Source organism: Piliocolobus tephrosceles, chromosome 6 (assembly GCF_002776525.5).
Source record: "Piliocolobus tephrosceles isolate RC106 chromosome 6, ASM277652v3, whole genome shotgun sequence".
Lineage (NCBI taxonomy): Eukaryota > Metazoa > Chordata > Mammalia > Primates > Cercopithecidae > Piliocolobus > Piliocolobus tephrosceles.
The window spans coordinates 71,473,766-71,501,519 of NC_045439.1; the positions used below are offsets into that span (position 1 = coordinate 71,473,766).

The 27,754-nt window shown below is 37.0% G+C and overlaps 1 protein-coding gene across 6 annotated transcripts in view; it reads left to right on the plus strand.

Annotated features, from left to right (window-relative positions):
- The window catches only part of RALGAPA1 (Ral GTPase activating protein catalytic subunit alpha 1), a 280,919-nt gene that overhangs the window by 58,541 nt on the left and 194,624 nt on the right, over positions 1–27,754 (plus strand). For all 6 annotated transcript variants that reach the window (XR_002725793.2, XM_023189633.3, XM_023189637.2 and 3 more), the window contains exons 9-14: positions 909–1,117; positions 2,736–2,975; positions 9,231–9,428; positions 13,499–13,636; positions 23,862–24,010; positions 27,138–27,267. Coding sequence is in view for 5 of the 6 variants with exons in the window: in XM_023189633.3 (XP_023045401.1) it covers positions 909–1,117; positions 2,736–2,975; positions 9,231–9,428; positions 13,499–13,636; positions 23,862–24,010; positions 27,138–27,267 (1,064 nt within the window). In the remaining variant the exon portion in view is untranslated. The remainder of the gene's footprint in view (positions 1–908; positions 1,118–2,735; positions 2,976–9,230; positions 9,429–13,498; positions 13,637–23,861; positions 24,011–27,137; positions 27,268–27,754) is intronic.

Below are 27,754 nucleotides of genomic sequence, written 5' to 3' on the forward strand. Positions count from 1 at the left end.
GTGTTGCCCAGGCTGGTCTTGAACTCCTAGCTTCAAGTGATCCTCCCACCTTGGCCTCCCAAAGTGCTGGAATTCTAAGCATGAGCCACCACATCCAGCCAACAATGAACAGATTTTTTAAAAACATATTCTCTGGATCTTATCAATTAGAAAAGTTAGCCCACCAGAAATATTTGTGATTGTAAATTAAACTGAATTCTTGTTTGGTATGATCCTTAGACTATACTATAAATTTTATTTTTAAGGTCCCCCCCATATGGGGGTTCAATCAAATATTAGTCTTATTCAAATTCTATATGAATAATTACATAGCCATGTTTCATCCAGTATTTATATAGGTTGGTGCAAAAGTAATGGCAGTTTTTGCAATTACTTTTAATAATTATTGCCCCAACATATCTCTTGGAGCCTTGAGCCTAGAGCCTTGTGTACAAATCCTGGGTTAGAAGCTTATCTCTGCCATATATAGAAGGTATTGGTCATCCGTAGGTAAATTGTCTCTTTCCCAGAAAGGTGTTCCTAATACCAAGTTTAGGGAATTAACAGGCTTAGGTAAAACCTCATATTTGGTATGACTTCAAAATATGTGTTTCAGTGTTAGGTTAATTGAAGTGAGCGCTTATTTATTTTAAATGGTTCTGGAAGCTTCTTTGTACTTAGGTAGGTTTATTGAACTTTTTGATATTTTGTAAAAATACATGTTTCTGTATATCATCCTGGTATATATGGTTCACTCTTCTGAGTTCCGTGCAACATCTGGCAAATTTTGAAATGTCATTTTTGTGCTAAAGCTACTTCTAAAACCAGAATAGAGTAACAATATTTTCTTAAATATTTAAAAATGTAGGTCTTTTCTAAACATAATTTCTTTCTTAATTTGGTTTTCATTTTCCTTTTATTTTGCACAGACATCCCACAGATGAGACCAAAGCCACATTATGTCATAATAAAGAAAGATGCTGAAACCAATGAAGCAATCTATTGTACAAAGGAGCCTTTCATTAAGGCTCGTGTTATTGTCATTCGTTGGCTGGTTTCTTTCTGGCTGGAGCCAAAACCACACACAGGACCTCATATTCCTGGGATGGAAGGTGAAGTCTTGCCAAAGAATATTCAGGTAATGCACAAATGAGGCAGGCTTGTTAAAGTTAGAAATTTAGTCCATTGATTTCAGTTGCCTTAGGTGGAGAGTACACTTAAATAATAGTGCTATTTTATTTGTATAAATATATTTTATAAATGCAAATTTTACTTATAGAGTTAATAAGTTTCTTAATAAAGAAATGAAACTTGGGAAGTATAGAAGATAATTTCATTAGTATATCAGTCTCAGCTTCTTTTTTCTATATTTTAATTATACAATACTAAAAATATTCTTTATTGTACAGATAAATCTTACAAGTGAAAATAACTGTGATCAAATGGTAGGACCTTGATGGCCCTTTTTATTTGGGGGCATTCACAAAATGCAGATTGAAAGACCTGTTCACACCCCCTTCCCCCCTTTTTCAACAAAGACTCCCAGTCTAGAAATGTGATATAAAATTATAAAGCAATACCGTAGAGTAATATTTCAAACTGTTGTTTTGGATTTAACAGTTTACCTTTTTTTCATACTTCTTTTTTATTTTCTCTTTTCCCTCATTGTACATTTTCCTAAACATGTCTACATTACAGTGTTTTTACTATTTTTATTTTCTTTTCCTCAGATTTTCTTACTTAGTTTTTAAAATCTTAAACTATGTTTTTTCTATAACACCTTAAATCTTTTATAAGTAGGATAAAGGTATAAAGTGTGTTTAATTCATCAAAATTCAGAAAATTTGAGTTTTATTATCTATAGCAAACTGTATGGTATGTTTTCCTCCAAAACTTTGCTCTAAGTTCTGTAAGTGTGAAGATTCTCAAGCAGAACTATCTGCTTTCTGATCCTAGAAAGTAATGATTGAAAATCATAAATGTTTTTGGTTGGAAAGGTATATTTGAGATCATTTATTTAAGCTCTTGTTATTTTATGGATGACAAAACTGAGGCCAAAAATTTAATAACTTAACAGAAAGTAATTTATACCACAGAATAGTGCTACTTCTACCATATAGGAATTTGCTTATCACCACCTTAAGACTTAATTTTTCCCTATCTTTCTGGTTAGGCTTGATCTTCAGCCTTGGTGAAAATTCCGTTGTTAGAATTATAGAATTTTCTCTCAAGTTTTCTAATATTTTCTTTTAGTTTCGCTTCTACTTCTGTCATAAATTTTGTTCCTTTGTTTTTTGTTTTGTTTAAGAAGCTTTTACTTGTGTACATTTTTGTCCACAGTAAAATAGAGATAATTTTAAACATTAAGGTTTTATTAGGTAAACATTCTGATGTTAAGTTATTTACTTATTCTTGAAGGTCTGAGCTGTCTCTAATTCCATTATTCATCCACCCAGCTTTAATTAATAACTTGTTTGAACTGTAGACTTACTGAGAAACATGTATAACTATAGGTGGATAGATGATTAATTACCACACATTTTGGAGTATCTCTGTCACTTAGATGTTGAGTTATTTGCATTGCTAATTAATTATTTAGAATGGTTTTTAAATGAAACTCTATGCTCCAAGTTTAAGCAGTGGTATAAATTACTTGGGAAATGTTTTGGATTTTGTCAGTATTACCTATTAAAAGACAAAATACACAGTGAAGTGATTATGATATTGTGTCTCTCTCTCTTTTTTTTGTATTTTAGAGAGCAGCTGCTAGTTTAGTATCCAGAGAAGAAAGCAAAAATGATAATGCTGATAAAGCAGACAGAACTACAGAACCCGAACAGTCTCATTCCAATACAAGCACTCTCACGGAGCGAGAACCTAGCTCATCTAGTCTCTGTAGTATTGATGAAGAACATCTCACAGACATTGAAATAGTTCGCAGAGTGTTTTCTTCTAAAAGAAGTAATGTAAACTTTGTGACAGAGATATTTCGTCAGGTAACATACCTCTCAGTATTTTTAATTTATAAGGGAGGCTTTTATCTTTAATATTAAACATACTGATTTTTAGCTGGGAACAGTAGTGTGTACCTTTAGCTGTAGTTGTTCAGGAGGCAGAGGTGGGAGAATCGCTGGAGCCCAGGAGTTTGAGGGCACTTTGAACAACATGCAGAGACTGCATCTCTTAAGAAAGGAAAGGAAAGGAGAGGGGAGGAGAGGGGAGGGGAGGGGAGGGGATTACTGATTATTAGCTATTTAAAATTTATTCTTCATATAGATTTTTTAAGTTTATACTTAGTTTATAAAATGTATCTCTAATCCTTTAGTATTTTCTATTTACATATTTTAGTTTGTGATACTTTTAATAATTACTTTTCCCCTTATACTCCTCCTGTTACCAGAATAATTTTTAAAATTACTCATTATAGATTGAAACTCTTCTATCATTTGATTAATAAACTGTAGTAAAATTATTTTATCTTCCACTCTCTCATCAGTAAATGGTTTATGATTATAGGAAGGGAGGTTTCTATTGCTTTTACCCTCAAGGCTTAGTTTTGTCCTCTAAGGCATTCTGAAGTCAAAGTTGATTAAGACAGATATTTCTTAGGGAAAATATAGAAAGAAAGGGAAAATAAAAGAACAAAAAGCTATTTCACATGAAGAGAGCTAGAAATCCCTAAGTGCACGTTCTCAAATATGTAGAAATTTTGTGGAAAAGAAACCTTATGAAAACTACCATTTGCTCTTGATGGCAAAGGCACTTAACTTTTACAGGTAAACAACATTGAATTTTGCAGCTGAGGGGGATCATTCAGGTGTCTCAGCAAGTAAGTGGTAGATCTTCGACTATGAAATGCCCACTGGTTCCCATGTCAGTGCTCTTTATTCAGTGCCACACTGCGTTCACATGCCAGGGAGCTCTCTAGGCAAAGCAAATACTCATGATCTCCCACACATATTTATTGATGTGTAAAACAAAGCATGAGACAGCATTAGTCTTGTCAGCCTAAATTAAAGAAACAAACTTGTTTTCATTTTTTGTCCTGCGTTGGCAGTGGTTCTAGCCAGATTTAAGGTTTGTGTTAACAGAATATATAACAATTGAGAAAGGAAAGATATTTGACAAATTATGTTGGAATACTTGTGGGGAATTTTAAAGCTTATAGAACTATTCAGCCTTTCCAGTTGTTGAGTCAGTTTAAATAAGTTTATTTTTCTAGGCATTTGCTTATTGTGTTTGTTTTTGAATTTGTTGGCAAAGCTCATCACATCCTCTTATAATCCTTTTAACCTCTAAAGCATTTATATTCATATTCCTCCTTTTCATTCCCATCAGTGCAGTATTTAATTGCCTGGTAATTTTTTAATTTTTTTGCAGAGTGGGGTCTGGCTATGTTGTCCAGGCTGGTCTTGAACTCCTGGCCTCAAGCTATCCTCCTGCCTTGGCCTCCCAAAGTGCTGGGATTACAGACATGAGCCACTGTGCCTGGCCCTATCCCTTGTTTGTTTCTCTTTCTTTTTTTGGATGGTGATTCTTGCCAGAGATTTGTCAGTTTTATTATTTTCTTTCTGTCTTTTTCTATCTTTTCCCCCGAGACCCCATTCCTTTTCCTTTAGTGGTTATCGTATAAGTTTTAACATGTATACTTCACTTTTCAAGTTCTAAAGTTTTTTTCTAACCCTCTTCCTAATCAATACAAGGACCTTAGAACCCTACTAGTCTGATTTTTTCCCCCAACATCTATATTAAGTAATTTAGTTCTGTTTTTTGTGTTGGTGTATATTTGTTATGTATTTGCCACTTTATTTTATCATGATTTCTTCCCTTTCAGATCTTCTATTTAGAATCTTTTTTTTTTTTTTTTTTTTTGAGACGGAGTCTTGCTCTGCCGCCCAGGCTGGAGTGCAGTGGCCGGATCTCAGCTCACTGCAAGCTCCGCCTCCCGGGTTCACGCCATTCTCCTGTCTCAGCCTCCCGAGTAGCTGGGACTACAGGCGCCCGCCTCGTCGCCCGGCTAGTTTTTTGTATTTTCTATTAGAGACGGGGTTTCACCGTATTAGCCAGGATGGTCTCGATCTCCTGACCTCGTGATCCGCCCGTCTCGGCCTCCCAAAGTGCTGGGATTACAGGCTTGAGCCACCGCGAGAATCACTTTCCTCTGCTTGAAGTTCATCATTTAGAAATTACTTTAGTGGATGTATGTTGGTATCAAACACTTTTAATTTTATGGTTTTCCCAACTTTATTAGGTATACCCAACAAATAAAAATTGCATATATTTAAGGTGTACATTGTGATGTTTTGATATACCTATACATTGCGGATGATTACTACAATCAATCTGGTTAACATAATCATGGCCTTATGTAGATAAAATTTCATTTGCTTATATATGGTAAGAACACTTAGGATAAAATCTTCTAGCAAATTTCAAGTGTAAAATACAGGATTATTAACTATAGTCACCATGCTAGATATCCAGAACCTGTTTATCCCACATAACTGAACCTTTGTACATTTTGATCAGCATCTCCCATTTTGCCTACTGCTCAGCCCTTAGTCACTCCTTTCTACTCTGTTTTTATAAGTTTGATTTTTTAGATTGCACATGTAAGTGAGATTATACAATAAATTGTCTTTCTGTGTCTAGCTTATTTATTTCACTTAGCATAATGTCTGCTGGGTTAGTCCATGTTGTTGCAAATGGTGGGATTTCCCTCTTTTTGTTTTTTTGAAACAGGGCCTCCTTACTCCATTTCCCAGGCTGTAGTACAGTGGTGTGATCACAGCTCACTGCTCAAGTGATACTTATGCCTCAGCCTCCTGAGTAGCTGGGACTACCGGTGCACATCACGATGCCTACCTAATTTTAAAAAATTATTTTGTAGAGAGGGGTTCTCACTGTATCGCCCAGGCTGATCTCTTAAGTCCCTGCCTCAAGCGATGCTCTCACGTTGGCCTCCCAGCGTGCTGGGATTGAAGGCATGAGCCACTGTGCCTGGCCCTAGGATTTTCTGCTTTTTTTTTTTTTTTTTTTGAGATGGAATCTCGTGCTCTCTCCCAGGCTGGAGTATGGTGGTACTATCTTGGCTTACTGCAAGCTCCACCTCCCAGGTTCAAGTAGTTCTCATGCCTCAGCCTCCTGGGTAGCTGGGATTATAGGCATGCACTGCCACGTCCGGCTAATTTTTGTATTTTTAGTAGAGACGGGATTTCGCCATATTGGTCAGGCTGGTCTCGAACTCCTCACCTCGTGATCTGCCCATCTTGGCCTCCCAAAGTGCTGGTATTACAGGTGTGAGCCGCTGTGCCCGGCCAGATTTTCTGCTTTTTGAAGGCTGGATAATACTGTGTGTGTGTGTGTGTGTGTGTGTGTGTGTGTGTGTGTGTGTGTATGTATTTCTGGCTCTCTGCTCTGTTCCATTGCTCTATATATCTGTTTTTAATGCTGGTACCATACTGTTTTGATTACTGTTTTGTAATGTATTTTGAAATCAAGACATGTGGGTACCTCCTGCTTTGTTCTCCTTGCTCAAGATTATTCCAGGTCTTTTGTTGCTTCTCCATAGAGGAATTAACTGCTGATTTATGAACTTGAATATTCTGGTTTCTTTGACAGTTATTTCTCATTATAAATTTATAAATTATCACTGGTTTTATACACCAGTTTTTAGCTATGGCTAATATCAGTTTTTCCTCACAATTCATATTTAGCAATATGTTGGCAAAATAATATTTTGGAATCTACCAGGATGTAGGTCTCTGGTGTGTAGTAAATTCAAGCCACTAGGATGTAGTCTGACAATTTGTATAATATTTTAGCTCTGGAGGATATTAACTTAAGATTATTAAATTTTGTTTTTCAGTGTTTTAGATTGACAGCAAAATTGAGTGGGAAGTACATACTAATTTTTAAAAACAGGTTAATTTTTCTGTATCTTAGAATTTCTTTGGGATCATTTTAACTATTTTAATGTTTTAAATTTTATTTTGAATGTTTTTAAGGAAGGCTGAGCTGTTGCTACAACTGTAAAATAAATATTCTTAAAGCAGGCAGTGATGATCAAAATCTTACCATTTGACCATTAAGCTGCTAGAATATGAGAGTGATAATTTAGGAATGAGTTGATTAAAGAAAGTAACAAATAAAGTAGTTTACTAAGGAATTAATAATAGCAAATAAACAAAAGGATTAACAAATAACAATAAATATTCTGTTGGTATTGCACGTTAACTTTTCATCATCTTGGGAGCTGACTTTTTTGCTGGTTTCATTCAGATAAAATAAGTTCATTTGACCACATGATTATTATTTAATACACCTACTGATATCTCTAGAATAGAAGGTGGCAGATTTTAGGTAAGGGTTTTGTGATTTTTAAGGTTGATATTAGCAGGTAGTGTCATAAAAAAATAATAAAAAGTAAAAACAATTTAAATCTTTTTTTTTTTTTTTTTTTTTTTTGAGATGGAGTCTCGTTCTTGTTGCCCAGGCTGGAGTGCAGTGGTGTGACCTCAGTTCACTGCAACCTCTGCCTCTCAGGTTCAAGCAATTCTCCTGCCTCAGCCTCCCGAGTATTGGGTATTACAGGCATGTGCCACCGTGCCTGGCTAATTTTGTATTTTTAGTAGAGACAGGGTTTCTCCATGTTGGTCAGGCTGGTCTTGAACTCCCGCCCTCAGGTGATCCGCCTGCCTTGGCCTCCCAAAGTGCTGGGATTACAGGCGTGAGCCACTGCACCTGGCAGCAATTTAATTCTATTTGCACCTAAAAAGTAAAGTAAACATATTAACCCATAAACACAAACACACACAAGGAAAAGACTTTGGGTGATGAGATTAAGACTATTATTGCTGTTTTACTTTTCCATGTCTGGATTGTGTAAATCTTTTTCTATGAAAATGTGTATTTGTGATGAGGAAAATATATATTTTTAAGATCCCAGAAAATACCAGGAGAAAAGAATAATTGTGAGATTTTTCTTTTAAATTTTGCCTTATTGTTAGACTATAGAACTTGATGATATGTAAAATGAAATATACAAGCCTTAACTTTTTTCTTTGTATGCTTGGAAAAGGTGAGGTACCTTATTACATATGAGTTTTTATTAGATTTTGGAGGCAAATTTAATTTTTATTTTAAAATCAAAATCTATTTTAAAAGTAATAGTTCTCAAAAAGACAATGATGACTGGGTGTGGTGGTGTGTGCCTATAGTTCAAGCTACTCAGGAGGCAGAGACAGGAGAATCGCTTGAGGCCAGGAGTTCAGTCTAGCCTGGGCAACGTAGTGAGATCCTGTCTCTAAAATAATAAAAAATTTAAAAGCCACAATAATGTAAGTTGCAAAAAAGTGCAACTTATGAAAAGTTGTATTTACATTGACCTTTGTAAGAGCTCAATTATTTCAGGAAGCAAGGAATATCACCATTCTGAGTAATACAATTTCAACCAATCTTTATTTCTTCTACTTGAAGTCAGTTCCTGTCTACCACAAACATTCCTGTATCACTGTGCAAATAATTTGGAGACAACAGGCTTTTTATGACAATGAATTGGTTAACTTTTAAAAGTTGTTTTTTATCTCACATTTTATAATAAGATAGATGTACAGCAGGTCTTTTAGAAACATTGTTTAACTATAATGTTGATGGCAAAAAAAAAAAAAGATTCCCAGCAGGGGCCACTGTCTGTGTGGAGTTTGCATGTTCTCTCCATGTCTGTGTGGGTTTTCTCTAGGTACTACAGTTTCCTTCCATATCCCAAAGCTGTGCGCATTAGGTGAATTGGTGTGTCTAAATGGTCTCAGTCTGGGTGAGTGTTGGGGTGTATGTGATTGCACCCCACAATGGAATGGTATCCTGTCCAGGGCTGGGTTCCTGTCCTGTCCCTGAGCTGCTGGGATACACTGGCCACCAGTGACCCTGAATTAGAATGTTTGGGTAATTAATTGTCTTACTTTAAATCTTTCTTAAATGTACATATAGCTCACATTTATTTCAGTGTTTAATATTGTAAGTGTTTTGGTCTCTATTTAGAAGTTTGGTGATTTTTTTTTTTTTTTTTTTTACTAGAAATATCCCATAGGAACTTAACTCTTAATGGCAAAATGAGTTTTGTTATATGTCATCGTTTTGCTTAAAGTTGCAGTTTCCAAGAATCCATGATGTGATGTCAAAAACATTACTCCTTTAGTGGTTTGTGGCAAAGGAAAAAGTTTCATTATCTTGATTCTCCTTTTTTTCCCTAGGCATTTTTATTACCCATTTGTGAAGCAGCAGCTATGAGAAAAGTGGTAAAAGTATATCAAGAATGGATCCAACAAGAGGAAAAACCTTTGTTCATGCAAGAGCCTGAAGAAATTGTGATCACTTCTTCAGACCTCCCTTGCATTGAAAATGTCACAGACCATGATATTTCAATGGAAGAAGGAGAAAAAAGAGAAGAGGTAAAATAAGATTTATATATTTTAGTGTTAGTCCAGTAGATTAAGACTTTTGCAGAAACATAATAAATGGGTTAACACAAATATACTTATTAAATGGGAAGATAAATATGTCTTTCCATATATTTTATAACAATTTAGGTAATATAACAGTAGTCATCTCAGTACTGTGGAGGAAAGCCCTGTGATACCACAACTTTTAAAAATTAATACTGAGGTTGTATACTGATTCTTTAAGCCATTGTCTAGATAAAAATTACATACTTTTATAAAGGTATAATATTTCAAACTGTGATACTACATGAAAATGGATTTTAAAATACATACTTTTGGGGGGGTTATTACCAAACCACAATTCCTCCTTCCCTGGAAGGAGTAACTGTTTAGGAGTGGCTACCCAGCACAAGCCATAATGTTTGTGCTCCCTCCTTGGAATCTTTTGCACTAGAGCTGATTTCAGAATGTGAAACTTCTTGACTTGGTAAAATAAGTTCTTTTGTGATAAGAAAGACTAGAGTTTCCTCACAGCGGGGAAACGATGAGGAAAGAGAGAGTAGTAGAGGTGGCATTTGGGTCCCTGGTTCCATTTATTCCTTTGGTTGTTCAACCTTTGTCACAGGTCAGGCTCTCCAACAGCAGATGCTAAGATGGAGTTAGGAGTGCAGAAAGTTTATTGAAAGCGATTTATCTGTCTGATTTGCCTTTCACCATAAAGTTGTCTGCAATTGATACATACCTTGCTAAATTTAGATAGGAACGATTGAGTAATGTTTATTCACTTTAGTGGTTAATCTAACCTCATCAGTGGAACTTAGTCAGGATACTTATGTATGAATGAATAGGCCAATTCTGTAGGGATTTGATGAGCCTGAGCATTTGTGTGTGTGTATATATGTGTATATGTATATATACTCACATACGTAGAGCACCCTCCCCCCTTCTAAGAAAGGGAAAAATGTAACTGAGAAATATAATTGAAGTAAATAAAATTAACCATATAAATTATGAAATAATATCTACAGTCCTAATTCTTACACAGCAATGAAAAATATCAAATTTATTGATATTTTTATGCTGGAAAATAAACCTATGAGTTTAAAAAGAATTTGCTTTCCCTGACTTTCTTAGTCATGATGTGCCATATAGGCCGGGCGCGGTGGCTCAAGCCTGTAATCCCAGCACTTTGGGAGGCCGAGACGGGCGGATCACGAGGTCAGGAGATCAAGACCATCCTGGCTATCACGGTGAAACCCCGTCTCTACTAAAAATACAAAAAACTAGCCGGGCGAGGTGGCGGGCGCCTGTAGTCCCAGCTACTTGGGAGGCTGAGGCAGGAGAATGGCGTGAACCCGGGAGGCGGAGCTTGCAGTGAGCTGAGATCCGGCCACTGCACTCCAGCCTGGGCGACAGAGCAAGACTCCGTCTCAACAAAAAAAAAAAAAAAAAAAAAAAAAAAAAAAAAAAAAAAAAAAAAAATGATGTGCCATATATAATGAGCCTACCCCACATCATTTACTATTCTTAAATAAGAATGATGGATAATATAAGCTATCTACATGTATAATTGAAAAACAAACAATGGAAGGAATGCAGGGAGAGAGGAAAGGGTAGATTGGTGGTGTTAGGTGTGCTGTGTAGGTTTGTTCTATTTGTTACTCAAGTACTGTAACCAGCACTGACTGCCATTAGAGATGTAGTTTTTCAAAGTGACAGCAACTCTTGCAAATGGTGTGGACCAAACCCAAAAGGTATAATGTATTGGTTTACATTTCTGATACGCTGAATATATAAGGGAGTCATTTAAATTTTTAGTGTTACAGTTATAAAGTGGAATTATGTTATAAATTCAGATAATTGTAAATGGATTTTTAATTTTATTTTTTATTGTTATTACTATTTTGAAACAAGGTTTTCCTCTGTCACCCTGGCTGGAATGCAGTGGCGTGATCTCAGCTCACTGTAACCTCCACCTTCCGGGCTCAAACCATCATCAGCCTCAGCTACCCGAGTAGCTGGGACTACAGGCACTCGCCACCATGCCTGGCTAATTTTTTTGTATTTTTAGTAGAGACAGGGTTTCACCATGTTTCCGAGCTGGTCTTGAACTCCTGAGCTTAAGTGACCTGCCCACCTCAGCCTCCCAAAGTGCTGGGGATGACAGGTAGGAGCCACAGCACTGACCTAAATAGACTTTTAAAATTCTCATAGCATCTGTGAGACATTTGAAAGACATACAGAATACAAGACAGTTTCTTTGTGTGTGTGTGTAGGACTGTCATGTGCTATGGAGGATGCTTTGCATTCTCTGTCCTATTTCATTAAATTCCAGTGGTATCTTTTTCTTCTTGTGACAAGAAAACACTCACAAATTTCAAACTACCATACAAAGCTTTTGGTTGCCCACATTGAGAACAAGTGTTGGAGGTAGAAACATGAGCAGACATTAGTTCTGCCTTCACATAACTTCTGGTTTAGCCGGAAGACAAACATACAAAGTAAGTATTATTATAAGACAGTGTTACTGCTATGATCCTAGAGCATGAAAAAGAGAATACCTAACTCTGCTTGGGGAAATCAGGGAATGCTTTATGGAAGAGGTAGTATAAGATAAAAGAGCAGGTAGGCAAATGGGAAAGGTGACACACAGTGTGAATAGCATCTACAAATGTATGAAAAACCTTGAAAATATTTCTATTTGGCTGCAGCGTAGAGTAGATGAGACAGAACAGCAGGAAATATGAGATAGACAGGATTAGATTCTGTTCAGTAACTTGTATGCCATGTTAGTAGATTTTAATTACATTCTAGAAACTGGAAAGCCTTTGAAGGTTTTGAATAAGAGAGTAGCATGAATAGTTACATACTTCAGAAGGTCATACCAGGCCCAGAATGGAGGATAGATTGTAGGTCAGTCTGTAGGCCAGGAGACCAGTTAGGAAGGATTAGCAAAGTTCGAAAGTGAGATGATAAGTACCTGATCTAGGACAGTAGTAGTTGCAGTGGAAATATAAGGGAGAGGACAGATATATTAGTGTCTTTGAGGAATGGGGAGGTGTCGCAAGTTTCTTTCTTTTGCAACCGGAGTAGTTACTATTCACACATGGATGGGAATTTTAAACAGCTCAAGTTTGGTGATGGCTAAGGCAGCTAGAAGGATTGGGTTGGCAGGAATGGGGAGAATCTGATTAATAAACTTATTTTTAAATATCTTAAGTTTGAGATGCTTGTGGATCATTCAGGAAGAGCTCTTCAGAAGACATTTGATTACAGGGACGTGGAGCTTAAGAGAAAGGCTAGACTAGACCATGGCATGTTGTATTGGCTACTCAGGGCAGGGTTCCAGTACTGTTTCTGGTAATGGCAGAGCTGTTTGTATTGGACTAAACCTCTTGCATGTTACACACCCTATACAAAATATTTTTGTAAACCTTAACTCGTTAAAGATATTGGTAAGTGACAAGAAGGAAAAAACTGGAGGGACACTTTAAAAAGAGAACTACAGAGTGGCATTTCTGTTTGTGCTTTTTAACTGAGGGAACTCCCTTGTCTCTAAGACTTGTTACAGCTAAAATGCAAGCAGAAAGCTGTAGTCTCAGTGATTTGAAGTTTCAGTATTCTTTGAATAATAAGAATTTTAGTACTCCTAAGTAGGATAAACATAAGCCATTTTCTTTGTCATTTATTTGGATTCTGACATTTAATTTAGAACAGAATTCATCTTTTTACAAAGCTGTAGGTAGTATAATCCCATTCTTGAATGTGTGAGAGTGTGAAAGGGAGGTTTATACATTAGACCTATAGGAGAATACTCTCTGGAATGATATAATCTCTGACTGCTCATTATGGTTTTTTTGTTGTTGTTGTTGTTGTTTTACTTTATATTTTTGTCATTGAGAATCCTTTTTTACAGTGAATATACATTGTTTTTGGAATTGGATAAGACATCATCTATTTTGAGAGAAAGAAACCTATTTAGCAGTGGGACCTAATAATTTCATTTACCTTTTCAACTTAACTGACTAGTTGCAGCATTCTTATTAATGAAATATTAAAAACTTGTTATTTTGCTTCAGGAAAATGGGACCAATACTGCTGATCTTGTTCGAAATTCCAGTTGGGCAAAAAATGGCTCCTACCAAGGTGCTCTTCATAACCCCTCTGAAGAAGCCACAGAACAAAACATACGAGCTGGTACCCAGGCAGTTTTGCAGGTGGATCATTTTATGGCTATTTTTTAAAATAAAATAATCATTAAATATTTCAGTTCAGTATTTCAGTATACTTTTCACAATATAATAAATTCACCACCTACATTTATCATTATGCCATATTATTTTTATTTTTTCCTTTCATCACTTAATATATATGTATTAATAAACATTACATATTATTCTAGAGAATTTTAAATGTTATATAAATTATGTCATGACATACTGTGATCTGCAACTGATTTTTTTTATTAGCCATTCTGTTTATGAGATTTGTTGTTACTATACAGCCATAATTCATTTTAACTATTTTGTGGTATTGTAGTTTATTTCACATTTTACTTATTCATTTTTCTGTTGATAGTCTTTTGTTTCCAGTTTTTCACTGTTCCAAATAGTACTACGGTGAACTTTTTTTTTTTTTTTTTTTTTTTTTTTGAGATGTAGTTTTCACTCTTGTTGCCCAGGCTAGAGTGCAATGATGCGATCTCAGCCCACTGCAACCTCTGCCTCCTGGGTTCAAATGATTCTCCTGCCTCAGCCTCCCAAGTAGCTGGGATTAAAGGCATGTGCCATTGTGCTTGGCTAATTTTTGTATTTTTAGTGGAGATGAGGTTTTACCATGTTGGCCAGCCTAGTGTTGAACCTCCTGACCTCAGGTGATCCACCCACCTGAGCCTCACAAAGTACTGGGATTATAGGTGTGAGCCACTGCACCTGGCTGTGAATATTCTTTTTCTTTGAGATGGAGTTTCACTGTTGTTGTCCAGATTGGAGTGCAATGGCACGATCTCGGCTCACTGCAACCTCTGCCTCCTGGGTTCAAGCAATTCTTCTGCCTCAGTCTCCCAAGAAGCTGGGATTACAGGTGCCCACCACCATGCCCAGCTAATTTTTTTGTATTTTCGGTAGAGGTGGGGTTTCGTCATATTGGCCAGTCTGGTCTCAAACTCCTGACCTCAGGTAATCTACCCACCTTGGCCTCCCAAAGTGCTACGATTATAGGCGTGAGCCACCGCGCTCGGCTGTGAACATTCTTATACATGTATTTTTATATCCATCTGGGAAAACTTCCCTAGGGTATATACCAAAAGTGGAATTACTGAGTTGTAGGATGTGTACATTAATAACTTTAATATTATCGCCCAATTGTTCTCCACTTTGTCAGAATAATTTATATTTCCTCTAGTAGTGTTTGGGAGTTCTCATTTCCTTATGTTCTCCCTCTTACTTGTACTGTCAGATTTAAATTTTTTACTAGTCCTTTACATGTGAAATATTGTCTCATTTTTAAAAAAGGTTTGTGTTTTTCCATTTTAATTTGCTTTTCCTTCATCAGTACTGAATTTGAGCATCTTTTCTTATCTATGAATTCATATGCTTTTCCATTATTTTGGGTGTTGGTCTTAATGGTTTGTAGGAGTTCATTATATTCATTCACTTTTTTTTTGAGATGGAGCCTCGCTCTTGTCACCCAGGATAGAGTGCAATGGCGCAATCTCGGCTCACTGCAACCTCTGCCTCCCAGGTTCAAGCAATTCTCCTGCCTCAGCCTCCTGAGTAGCTGGGATTACAGGCATGCGCCACCATGCCTGGCTAACTTTTGTATTTTTAGTAGAGATGGGTTTTTCCCATGTTGGCCAGACTGGTCTTAAACTCCTGACCTCAAGTGATCTGCCTGCCTCAGCCTCCCAAAGTGTTGGGATTACAGGCGTGAGCCACTGTGCCTGGCCAGTCATTCACTTTTTAAATCAAACTGTCCTTGTCAAGGCCACATGTGACCTCTAATTGTTAAATCAGATGTACATTTTTTCAGTCCTAATCCTACTTGATTTATCAGAAGCATTTACAGAGTAGATCATTCCCTCCCCACTGAAATGCTTCTTTGTTGGCCTCCAGAATAGCATATCTTCCTGTTTGTTCTCACTTCATTGTCCACTTCTTAAAGCAGATTCTTTCACTGATTTTTCTGTAAAGCCCTGACCTTTTCATGTTGAAGTGCCCAGGAATCAGTTCTTAGATCTCTTATTCTCTTGTCTCATCCATATAGATGGCTTTAAATATCACCTATATGCTACAGCTTCAGATTTTTTAAGTAGTCTAGGATCTCTCATCTGAACTCTGTGAATCCTTAACTAAAATATTCAGATATCAAGTTGTCATTTTCACTTGGCTATCTAATAAGTATCTCAAATTTGAGAGCTTTTCCTGCAGTCTTCCTTGTTTCATTTATTGGCAACTCTGTTTTCCATTTACCTTAACGTTTGTCTAATTTAACGACAAATCCTGCCTGCTCTCCTGTAATATTGTGGTAAGTTTCTAATTAGTCTCCCTGCTTCTGCCCTGCGCACCTGTCACTCTGGTCTGACCAGAGGGATCCTGTAAAATGTAAGTCAGATTATGTCATTTTTCTGCTCAGAACCCTCCAATGGCTTTCCGTTATCACTAGGCAGCAATGCAAAAGTCTTTATAAGGGTCTATAAGGCTTTATATCATTGCTCCTCAGAGTGTGGTCCATAGACAAGGGCTGGCCCACAGCATAACTGCAAAACTGAGAGTAAAAGTTTAGAAATGAAATAATTTAATATCTCTTGATTCTGTTAAAAAGTTTGCATTTGAATTTTGTCTTACTCTTCTGTCATTTCCTTTTTTCTATTCATTTTTCCCCCAGTTGATAGTCTTTATTTTTATTTTTTATTCTTCCATAGGTTATTAGGGTACCAGTGGTATTTGGTTACATGAGAAGGTTCTTTAGTGGTGATACGAGATTTTGGTGCACCTATCACCCGAGCAGTATACACTGCACCCTATTTGCAGTCTTTTATCCCTTGCCCTCTCCCACCCTTCCTGCAAGTCCCCAAAGTCCATTGTATCATTCTTTTGCCTTTGTGTCCTCATAGCTTAGTTCCCACATATCAGTGAGAACATACGATGTTTGGTTTTCTATTCCTGAGTTGCTTCACTTAGAATAATAGTCTCCAATCTCATCCAGGTTGCTGCAAATGCCATTAATTCATTCCTTTTTATGGCTGAGGTAGTATTCCATTGTCTATATGTACCACAGTGTCTTTATCTACTCATTGATTGATGGGCATTCGGGTTGGTTCCACAATTGCAATTGTGAGTTGTGCTGCTATAAACTTGTGTGCTATAAACTTGTGTGTATCACAAGTGTAAGTTTGTGTGCTATAAACTTGTGTGTTGCTATAAACTTGTTTTCATATAATGACTTGTTTTCCTCTGGGTAGAGGAAATCCCACTACCGAGTAGTGGGATTGCTGGATCAAAATGGTAGTTCTACTTTTAGTTCTTTAAGGAATCTCCACAGTTTTCCATAGTGGATGTACTAGTTTACATTCCCACCAACAATGTAAAAGTGTTCCCTGATCACCACATCCATGCCAACATCTACTGTTTTTTGATTTTTTTCTTTTTATTATGGCCATTCTTGCAGGAGTAAGGTGGTATTGCATTGTGGTTTTGATTTTGAGCATTTTTTCATATGTTTGTTGGCCATTTGTCTATCTTCTTTTGAGAATTGTCTATTCATGTCCTTAGCCCACTTTTTGATGGAATATTTTTTTTTTCTTACTGATTTGTTTGAATTCATTGTAGATTTTGGATATTAGTCCTTTGTCAGATGTCTAGATTGTGAAGATTTCCCCCTACTCTGTGGGTTTTCCCTTTACTCTGCTGACTGTTCCTTTTGCTGTATAAAAGCTCTTTAGTTTAATTAAGTCCCAGCTATTTATCTTTGTTTTTATACTGCTTTTGGGTTCTTGGTCATGAAATCCTTGCCTAAGCCAATGTCTAGAGGGATTTTTCCAATGTTATCTTCTAGAATTTTCATAGTTTCAGGTCTTAGATTTAAGTCCTTAATCCATCTTGAGTTGATTTTTGTATAAGATGAGAGATGAGGATCCAGTTTCGTTCTGCTACACGTGACTAACCTATTATTCCAGCACCATTTATTGAAAAGGGTGTCCTTTCCCCACTTTATGTTTTTGTTTGCTTTGTAAAAGATCAGTTGGCTGTAAGTATTTGGGTTTATTTCTGGGTTCTCTATTCTGTTCCACTGGTCTCTGTGCCTGTTTTTATACCAGTACCATGCTGTTTTGGTGACCATGGTTTTAACAGTATAGTTTGAAATCAGGTAGTGTGATACCTCCACATTTGTTCTTTTTGCTTAGTCTTGCTTTGGCTATGTGGGCCCTTTTTTGGTTCCATATGAATTTTAGAATTGTTTTTTCTAATTCTGTGAAGAATTATGGTGGCATTTTGATAGAGATTGCGTTGAATTTGTAGATCACTTTTGTCAGTATGGTCATTTTCACAATACTGATTTTACCCATCCATGAGCATAGGATGTTTCCATTTGTTTGTGTCGTCTGTGATTTCTTTCAATGGTGTTTTGTAGTTTTCCTTGTAGAGGTCTTTTGCCTCCTTGGTTAGATATATTCCTAAGTATTATTATTATTATTATTATTTTGCAGCTATAATAAAAGGGGTTAAATTCTTGATTTGATTCTCTGCTTTGGTTGCTGTTGGTGTATCTCCTGTTTTGTTTCTTAATGAGCTTATTTGGATTTTCTCTTCTTTTCTTGGTTAATCTTTCTAATGGTCTGTCAATTTTATTTATCTTTTCAAAGAACCAGTTTTTTGTCTCATTTATCTTTTTTTTTTTTTTTTTTTTTGAGACGGAGTCTCGCTCTGCTGCCCAGGCTGGAGTGCTGTGGCCGGATCTCAGCTCACTGCAAGCTCCGCCTCTCGGGTTCATGCCATTCTCCTGCCTCAGCCTCCCGAGTAGCTGGGACTATAGGCGCCTGCCACCTCGCCCGGCTAGTTTTTTGTATTTTTTAGTAGAGACGGGGTTTCACCGGGTTAGCCAGGATGGTCTCGATCTCCTGACCTTGTGACCCGCCCGTCTCGGCCTCCCAAAGTGCTAGGATTACAGGCTTGAGCCACCGCGCCCGGCCCCTCATTTATCTTTTTGTATTTCGTTTGTTTGTTTTAATTTAGTTCTGCTCTGATCTTGGTTATTTCCTTTCTTCTGCTGGGTTTGGGTTTGGTTTGTTCTTGTTTCTCTAGTTCCTTGAGGTGTGACCTTAGACTGTCAGTTTGTGCTCTTTCAGTCTTTTTTGATGTAGGTTTTTAGGGCTATGAACTTTCCTTTAGCACCACCTTTGCTGTATCACAGAGGTTTTGATAGATTGTGTCATTATTGTCGTTCAGTTCAGATAACTTTTCTGTTTGATTGCTTGTTTGTTTTTTGAGACAGAGTTTCACTCTTGTTGTCTAGGCTGGAGTGCAGTGGTGCAATCTCAGCTCACCGCAACCTCCACCTTCCGGGTTCAAGTGATTCTCCTGCCTCAGCCTCCTGGGTAGCTGGGATTACAGGCATGCACCACCATGCCTGGCTAATTTTGTATTTTTAGTAGAGACAGGGTTTGTCTATGTTGGTCAAGCTGGTCTTGAACTCCCACCCTCAGGTGATCCACCCGCCTCGGCCTCCCAGAGTGCTGGGATTACAGGCATGAGCCACTGCAGCCGGCCAGAAGAACTTTTAAATTTCCATCTTGATTTTGTTTTTGACACACTGCTCATTCAGGAGCAGGTTATTTAATTTCCATATATTTGCATGGTTTTGAAGATTCCTTTTGGAGTTGATTTCGTTTTATTCCATTGTGGTCTGAGAGAGTGCTTTGATAGAATTTCAGTTTTTTAAAATTTATTGAGGCTCATTTTGTGATTTATCATATGGCCTATATTGCAGGAAGTTCCATGCACTGTTGAATAGAATGTGTATTCTGCGGTTGTTGGATGAAGTGTTCTGTATATATCTGTTAAGTCCATTTGTTCCAAGGTATAGTTTAAATCCATTATTTCTTTGTTGTCTTTCTGTCCTGATGACCTGTCTAGTGTTGTCAGTGGAGTATTGAAGTCCCCCACTATTATTGTGATGCTGTCTATCTCATTTCTTAGGTCTATTAATAGTTGTTTTATAAATTTGGGAGCTCCAGCGTTAGGTGCATATGTTTGGGATTGTGATATTTTCCTGTTGGACAAGGCCTTTTACCATTATATAATGTCCATCGTTGTCTCTTTTAACTGGTATTGCTTTGAAGTTTGTTTTGTCTGATACGAGAATAGCTACCCCTGCTTGCTTTTGGAGTTCATTTGCATGAAATGCCTTTTTCCACCTCTTTACTTATGTCAGTCCTTCTGTGTTTGGTGTCTCCTGAAAGCAGCAGATGGTTGGTGAGTTCGTATCCATTCTACAGTTCTCTATCTTTTAAGTGGAGCATTTAGACCATTTACATTCAATGTTAGTATCGAGATGTGAGGTACCATTCCATTTATTGTACTATTTGTTGCCTGTGTGCTTTGGTTTTTTGGTTTTTGTTTTTGCTTTTTAAATTGTATTTTTGTTTTATAGGTCTTGTGTGATTTATGCTTTTAAAATGTTCTGTTTTGATATGTTTCTAGGATTGTTTCAAGATTTAAAGCACCTTTTAGCTGTTATTTTAGTGGTGGCTTGGTATTGGCAAATTCTCTCAGCATTTGTTTATCTGAAAAAGACTGTATCTTTCCTTCATATATGATGCTTAGTTTTGCTGGATACAAAATTCTTGGCTGATAATTGTTTTGTTTGAGGAGGCTGAAGATAAGGCTCCAATCCCTTCTACCCTGTAAGGTTTCTGCTGAAAATCTCTGTTAATCTGACAGGTTTTCCTTTGTAGGTTACCTGATACTTTCGTCTCACAGCTCTTAAGATTCCTTCCTTCATCTTAACTTTAGATAATGTGATGACAGTGTGCCTCGGCGATGATCTTTTTGGAATGAATTTCCCAGGTGTTCTTTGTACTTCTTGTATTTGGATGTGTGGGTCTCTAGCAAGGCCAGGGAAGCTTTCCTTGATTATTCCCCCTGATATGTTTTCCAAACTTTTAGATTTCTCTTCCTCAGGAACACCAATTATTCTTAGATTTGGTTGTTTAACATAATCCGAGACTTCTTGGAGGCTTTGTTCATATTTTCTTATTCTTTTTTCTTTGTCTTTGTTGTGTTGGGTTAATTTGAAGACCTTGTCTTCAAGCTCTGAATTTCTTTTTTCTACTTGTTCAGTTTTTTTGCTGAGACTTCCCAGAGTGTTTTGCATTTCTATAAGTGTGTCCAGTGTTTCCTGAATTTTTGATTGCTTTTTCTTTAAGCTATTTATTTCCTTGAATATTTCTCCCTTCACTTCTTGTATCGTTTTTTGGATTTCCTTGCATTGGGCTTTGCCTTTCTCTGGTGCGTCCCTGATAAGCTTAATAACTAACCCCCTGAATTCTTTTTCAGGTAAATCAGGGATTTATTGGTTTGGATCTATTGCTGAGGAACTAGTGTAATTTTTTGGTGGTGTTAAAGAGCCTTGTTTTGTCATATTACCAAAGTTGGTTTTCTGGTTCCTTCTCATTTGGGTAGGCTCTGTCAGAGGGAAGGTCTAAGGCTGAAGGCTGTTGTTCAGATTTTTTTGTCCCATAGGGTGTTCTTTGGATGTAGTACTCTCCCTCTTTTCCTATGGATGTGGCTTCCTGTGAGCTGAACCGCAGTGATTGTTGTCTCTCTTCTGTGTCTAGCCACCCAGCAAGTCTACCTAGCTCCAGAATTTGTCTGCACAGAGTCGTGTGATGTGAACTGTCTATATGGTTCTCTCAGCTGTGGATACCAGCAGCTGTTCTAGTGGAGGTGGCAGCAGGTGAAATGGACTCTGTGAGGGTTCTTAGCTTTGGTGGTTTAATTGTCTGTTTTTGTGCTGGTTGGCCTGTTGCTGGGAGGTGGCACATTCCAGAGAGCATGAGCTGTAGTAGTATGGAAAGGAACTGATGGTGGGTGGGGCCCTAGATCTTCCAAGAGCATATGCCCTTTGTCTTCCGTTACCAGGGTGGGCAGGGAAGGCCCATCAGGTGGGGGCAGGGCTAGGTGTGTCTGAGCTCAGATACTCCTTGGGTGGGTCTTGCTACAGCTGCTGTGAGGGATGGGAGTAAGGCTTCCAGGTCAATGGAGTTGTATACCTATGAGGATTATGGCTGCCTTGGCTGAGTTATGCAGGTTGTCAGGGAAGTCAGGGAAAGCCAGCAGTCACAGGCCTTACCCAGCTCCCAAGCAATCTGAAGGGCCTGTCTTTCTCCCACCATGCATCCACCTTAACAACACTAAGTCTGTTTCCAGACAGTGGGCGAGCAGGGCTTGAGAACTTGTGCTGGGCTACCCTCCTCCCAGCTGTGAAAGAAAAGGGCTTTGGTTCTTCCCCTGCCTGTGGAGTCTGCACACCAGATTCACACCCTCCTTTGAGTTCTGGCCAGGAGGCTTCTTGCCTGGTTCAAATTGTTAGAGTTCAGCTGAAGACTTCCTTCTCCTTGTGGCATTTTCTACGCACCTCTGGCTGCCGTCCCAAAGGATCCCTGTGGTGCCAGGCAGGAATGGCCTGCCTGGGGACCCAGCGAGGTCCCAGGGCCTTTCCCACTGCTTTCTCTACCCCGTATTTCCCTCAGCTCTCTAAATTTACTCCGCTCTAGGTAAGGTCAGAAATTTCTCCCACAAACTCGACCTTCAGTTTCCCCAGTGGGTGTATGTTTTTGGGAGAGGAGGATCTCCCTTTCCCACTTCTGCAGTTTGGGAACTCACAGCATTTGGAGTGTCTCCCGGGTCCAGCAGGAGCAGTCTGCTTCCTTCAGAGGGTCTGTGGATCCTTTTGGGATTTCTGGTTTGTTCTTGCAGTTGTTCTGGAGGTAAAACTCATGATGTGAGCCTACTCATGCTGCTCTGTCTGTCAAAGTCGGAGCTGCAATTTAGTTCTGCCTCCTGTCAGCCATGATGATCTCTCTCCCAATCTCTGTTCATTCTTAATTGTATTTTAAGATAGGATTTGATCTGCAAAAGATTGGGGCTGGGGGAGACCTGTTCTTTTGCTACAGGTAGTGTGAGAAGCTCTGCTCCACATACTCTGGCTGTTTTTCAGCACCATCTTCCACTGCTTTTCCCCTGGTTTATACTTCACTCTCTACTCCTTGCTGTTCCTCAAGCATGTTAGGCAGGCTCTCACTTCAGGTCCTTTGAACTTGATTTTCCTCTTTTTCCGAAATACTATTCTCCCAAACAGGAGCATAGCTCCATTTGTCTTTTCCTTTTCAGTTTGCTGATATTTATTATCTACCACCCACTCGTCCTTTTATGCTTACTGGGCCCCTCAGATCAATGGGATGAGAGTGAGCACCCTTGTCTTATTCTTGGCTTTTTGTGGTATTTCTCAAGTTCTGGTACTATGTATATACATTTTTTATACTTTTTTTTTATAAATGCTCTTTTTTATATTAATGTTTGTTTGCTTTTTTCTTAGTTTACTAAAGATTGTTTTCAGTCATAAGTGTTGAATGCTTTTTCTGCATACATAGTGATAATCATACTTTTTTCCATTTTAATATTTTGATGGGATATAGTAATAGATTTTTCTAATGGAATCTTTTATCACCAAAACAGATATACAAACATAAAAATAAATAAGAAAAAGAGGATACAGTGTTTTGAACAACTCATTCGGAAGATTCTTCCTGATTTAGGTGTCATCTTTTATCCTAAACTATGTGTATTTGTTCATTTTTTTTTTCAATTTATTACAGCAATAGAGCTATTATATTAAAGCTTCTCAGTTTAAAAGTACTGTTTTTTAGGCCAGGTGCAGTGGTTCACGCCTGTAATCTCAGCAACTTGGGAAGCCAATGTGGGCAGATCACTTGAGGCCATGAATTTGAGATCAGTCTGGCCAATATAGCAAAACCCTACCTCTAGTAAAAATACAAAAACTAGCCTGGCGTGGTGGCACACATGCCTATAATCCCAGCTACTTGGGAGGCTGAGGCAAGAGAATCTGTTGAACACAGGAGGCAGAGGTTACAGAGAGCCCAAATCATACCCCTGCATTCCAGCCTGGGTGACTAAACAAGACTGTCTCAAAAAAAAAAAAAAAATACTGTTGTTTACACTTGGTTTATTTTCTTTGGGTACCTTTTGTTAACTTTATTTGTCTAGATAAACATAAAAATAGATAGGTTTAATGAGTTTACGTTTCAGTTATTAAGCTTGTGGTAGAATTAACCCACAGTGTGATCAGTGCCTGTTTCTCTTTGAATAAGAAATTTGCCATTGAAATTCCTTTGTGAATAGCTAATGATTTCTTTTGTCTTAGGTGTTTATTATAAACTCATCAAATATATTTCTTCTTGAACCTGCAAATGAAATTAAAAATCTTCTGGATGAGCACACAGATATGTGTAAACGCATTCTTAACATTTATCGGTACATGGTTGTACAAGTATCAATGGACAAAAAGACTTGGTAAAAAAAATTTTTATCCTTTGTGTCTATGTGTTTTTTATTGTGTACACAGGTATAGTAATTTTTAGAGAAATAGTGTCTGTGAAGAGGGCTTGTTTAGAATATTATAAGGGCTCCTATTATTGAATAAATATAAAATTAATCATAGTGACAATAGTTCCTTTCACCTTATCTGAAACATCTTTGTTCAGACTTCCACAAGACCCCTTGGACTGTCTTCCTGAAGTGAGCATATAATGACCTCATCCTCCTCAACCCCTAAGGAATGAATACCTGCATACAAACAAACCTATATGAGTAAATGAAGTTTACTTGTATGTGAATGAGCTAATGAATAAGTTGATGATTAACTGAATGCCTGAATCCTTCATCTGGCATTCAGAGCTGTATACTGTCAGGCCCTGCCTACTTTTCCTGTCTGAAGTCTAACCTCCAACTTTCAGGATAAGATCTTGCTTTCCAGCTTTATCAAGTTTCTCTTCCCTGGGCACCTTCTGAACTTTCCTTTAGAATGCCTAAATCTGCTATTTTTCCTATTGTCACCATAACTGTCCCTTAGATTCACCTTCCTGTTTCTATATATCCTTACTTAAATTTTTTTCTTCTCTTGTTTCCATTTTATATTTGTACTTCTGTATAGTTCTTATGAAAACTTTATTGATCCCTAAAATACTTGTGTAAATGTCTGTTTATCACCATAGAACCGAGAACCCCTAGAAGGTATTTACAGGTTGTCTTATTTTTATATTTCCTACATTTCTTAGTATAGTACATTATATATCATTGGTGCTCTATAAATACATGTCTAATTGATTGGAAAAATAGACCTTTTGGGGATATGCAGTTCTGCAGTTTTTGTAAAAATGAAATGTTTATCATAAAATTCAAACAAAGAAAAGTTTAAAAAAAGAAAAAAGCTCAGAGGTTCACTCTCTAGAGATGTTAGTGATGTTTGTGCTTTGGTGAATATCTAGCTCATCAAACCACACACACAGTTATATAATATTATACCATATATATATGCCATAATTTTCTTAACCAGTCCTCTACTGATGGACATGTAGTTATTTCTCTTTGTTTTGGGGCAAAGAGAGGACAATGAACATTCTTATATATATTTCATTTTCCTCTACAGTGACAAAACATAAATTAGGCATATGCTTTGAGTAAGTATTCCTAATTTTTTAAGAAATAAGACTGATTAGTCAAAACATATGCCTAATTTATGTATAAAATGGCTTTATATTTTGAAAAGATTCTTTACTAACAATATTAATAGAATTGCATGTAAAAGTAGTTAGTGTTAACACATTTGGGACAATTCTTTGTGCCACGTAGCTTTCTAAGCACTTTACACATATTTTCTTACTTAATTCTTACAGCACCCTATGATACAGATAATACTGGGAAGTTAAGTAACTTGTCCTTGTTCACACAGCTATTGAGCAGTGAACAGAGATTTGAACTATGGTTTTTCTGACTTCAGAGCCCAAGTTATTATTAGCTAGTAACTATACTGCATTGGCCAATTCTTTTGTTAGTCCTTTTTTTTCTTTCTGTATACTTTGAATCATTGATGAGCCAGATTGTAGTGACTACCTTGCTATATAGAAAACAATTTTAGAATTTTTGTTAATTTTTTAACTTCCCTTGAAGTAATAGCATTTTGGGAGGTTTTTCATATATTTTACATTGAATTTTTTATTGAGAGAGACGGTTTCGCGATGTTGCCCAGGCTGTTCTTGAGCTCCTGGGCTGAAGTGATCTACCTGCCTTGACCTCCCAAAGTGCTGGGATTACAGGTGTGAGCCACCACACCTGGCCAGAATTTGTAAAACTTTATTAATTAAAATCATTTTTATCGTATTACAAAGTGAAAAGATTGTATGATTTATGAATGAGTTATGGTTTGACAACAAATAAGATTTATTTGGAAAATCTATGCTTTATTGCACTTGTAGTTGATTTCAAGTAGCTTTTTATTCAGGTAGCTAAGCTGGAAGCATAAGGTTACAAATGTGGCACCTTTGATTTTTATTCTGTGAATAAATACATGCATTTATTTGCTAATATGTCCAGGATATTTTTAATGTAGTGATAGTTTTCTGTTTGATTCAACTCTGACTTCTCAGAAGAACCATGACATCTAGATCTAGGATCTGTTGCTACCCCTTCCACATTTCTCACAGTGACTGTTGCATGTATCACGATGCCTGGAATGGACTTGCAAAATAACCAGAGGGGAGGAGGCTGTGATAGAGAATTGGGCTGATACACCCAACTGAAAGTCCCTTGTTAGCCTCTTTTTTATATGTAGTTGAATCAAGTTTTGAAATATCAGTGTATATAAGGTAGTTTTATGGTTTTAATAATAAGCATCTAAGAGAAAGAGGCAAGGTAAGGATAATAATAGAATTGGTTCAACTTGCAGTACAGACAACAAATTAAAGATTAAAAAATGGCATAATGAAAAGAGTAGAAAGAAACAATAGAGTAATGGCCCTTGATTAATTATCAAGCTCACTGCAGACTCAAACTCCTAGGCTCAAGTGATCCCCCCACCTCAGCCTCCTGAGTAGCTGAGACTATAGGCATATGCCACCACACCCAGCTAATTTTTTTTTTTAAGAAACAAGTCTTGCTATGTTGCCCAGTCTTCTTTGTGATCTATTAATTAAGATGTCATCTAATTTCTGAAATTGAGATTGGTATGATTCTGAATATGTAGTTATTCTCCATATTATAAAGATGGATTTGATTGGATTCCATCTGGGTAGAACTATATTGTGTAGATGAGTGTTCTTCAGATAGCTCCTTAAGATTGCTACTTGATTTGTGGTTGGGGAGATGGGAGCATTCTCCACATTATCACTTCGATTCCTCAGCTTTTGAATAGGGTTTTATTTGATGAGAGGATATTGTGGCTGATAAATGATTTTAAATGATTGATGTTGATATATAAAATGGAATTTTAATTTTTAATATTTAAGGAACTCCAAAAATTTGAAATTGTCTTTCAAAGATGTTTGATATTTGAGTTTTGATAAGAAGCATATATTTGAAAGTTAACTGTTAACCAAATGCAAACATATGCAAGAAGGAAACATTAATCAATCTTTATTTTAAGGGAACAGATGCTGCTTGTGTTGCTCAGAGTGACGGAGTCTGTACTGAAGATGCCATCACAAGCTTTTCTACAGTTCCAAGGGAAAAAAAATATGACCTTGGCAGGTCGACTTGCAGGACCACTTTTCCAGGCAATAAAAATAAATAAATAGATGAATAACTGGATAGATATGGGTTTTTTGTTTTGTTTTGTTTTGTTTTGTTGTTGTTGTTTGTGTATCTTTTGAGATTCATTGAACCCTGAACTTGTTACCAGGAAAAAAATGTTTTAAATTAGAGATTATTTGTTATTTATTAAGGGATCTTTTGTAGAGCTAACTTAAAAGTTGCTTATCTAAATAAGCTATTTGCCCTACATACAACCTAGTATGAGTGGAGGTAATACCAGATCTGTGAACAAGCAGGCTAATGATATTTATTTTATCTCTTGTGTGGTATACATAATGTGGTTGCAAAAACTTAGCAGTGTTTTAGGGATAATGACCTGACTGCTTTATGAGTTTCCATATCTCTGGGACTGCTAGGAAAAGCTGTCTTTTTATGTTATTCTGTAATAATGAAAAAGTAATAAATAATTAAGATTGATTACTTTTTTTTTTTTTTTTTTTTTTTTTGAGA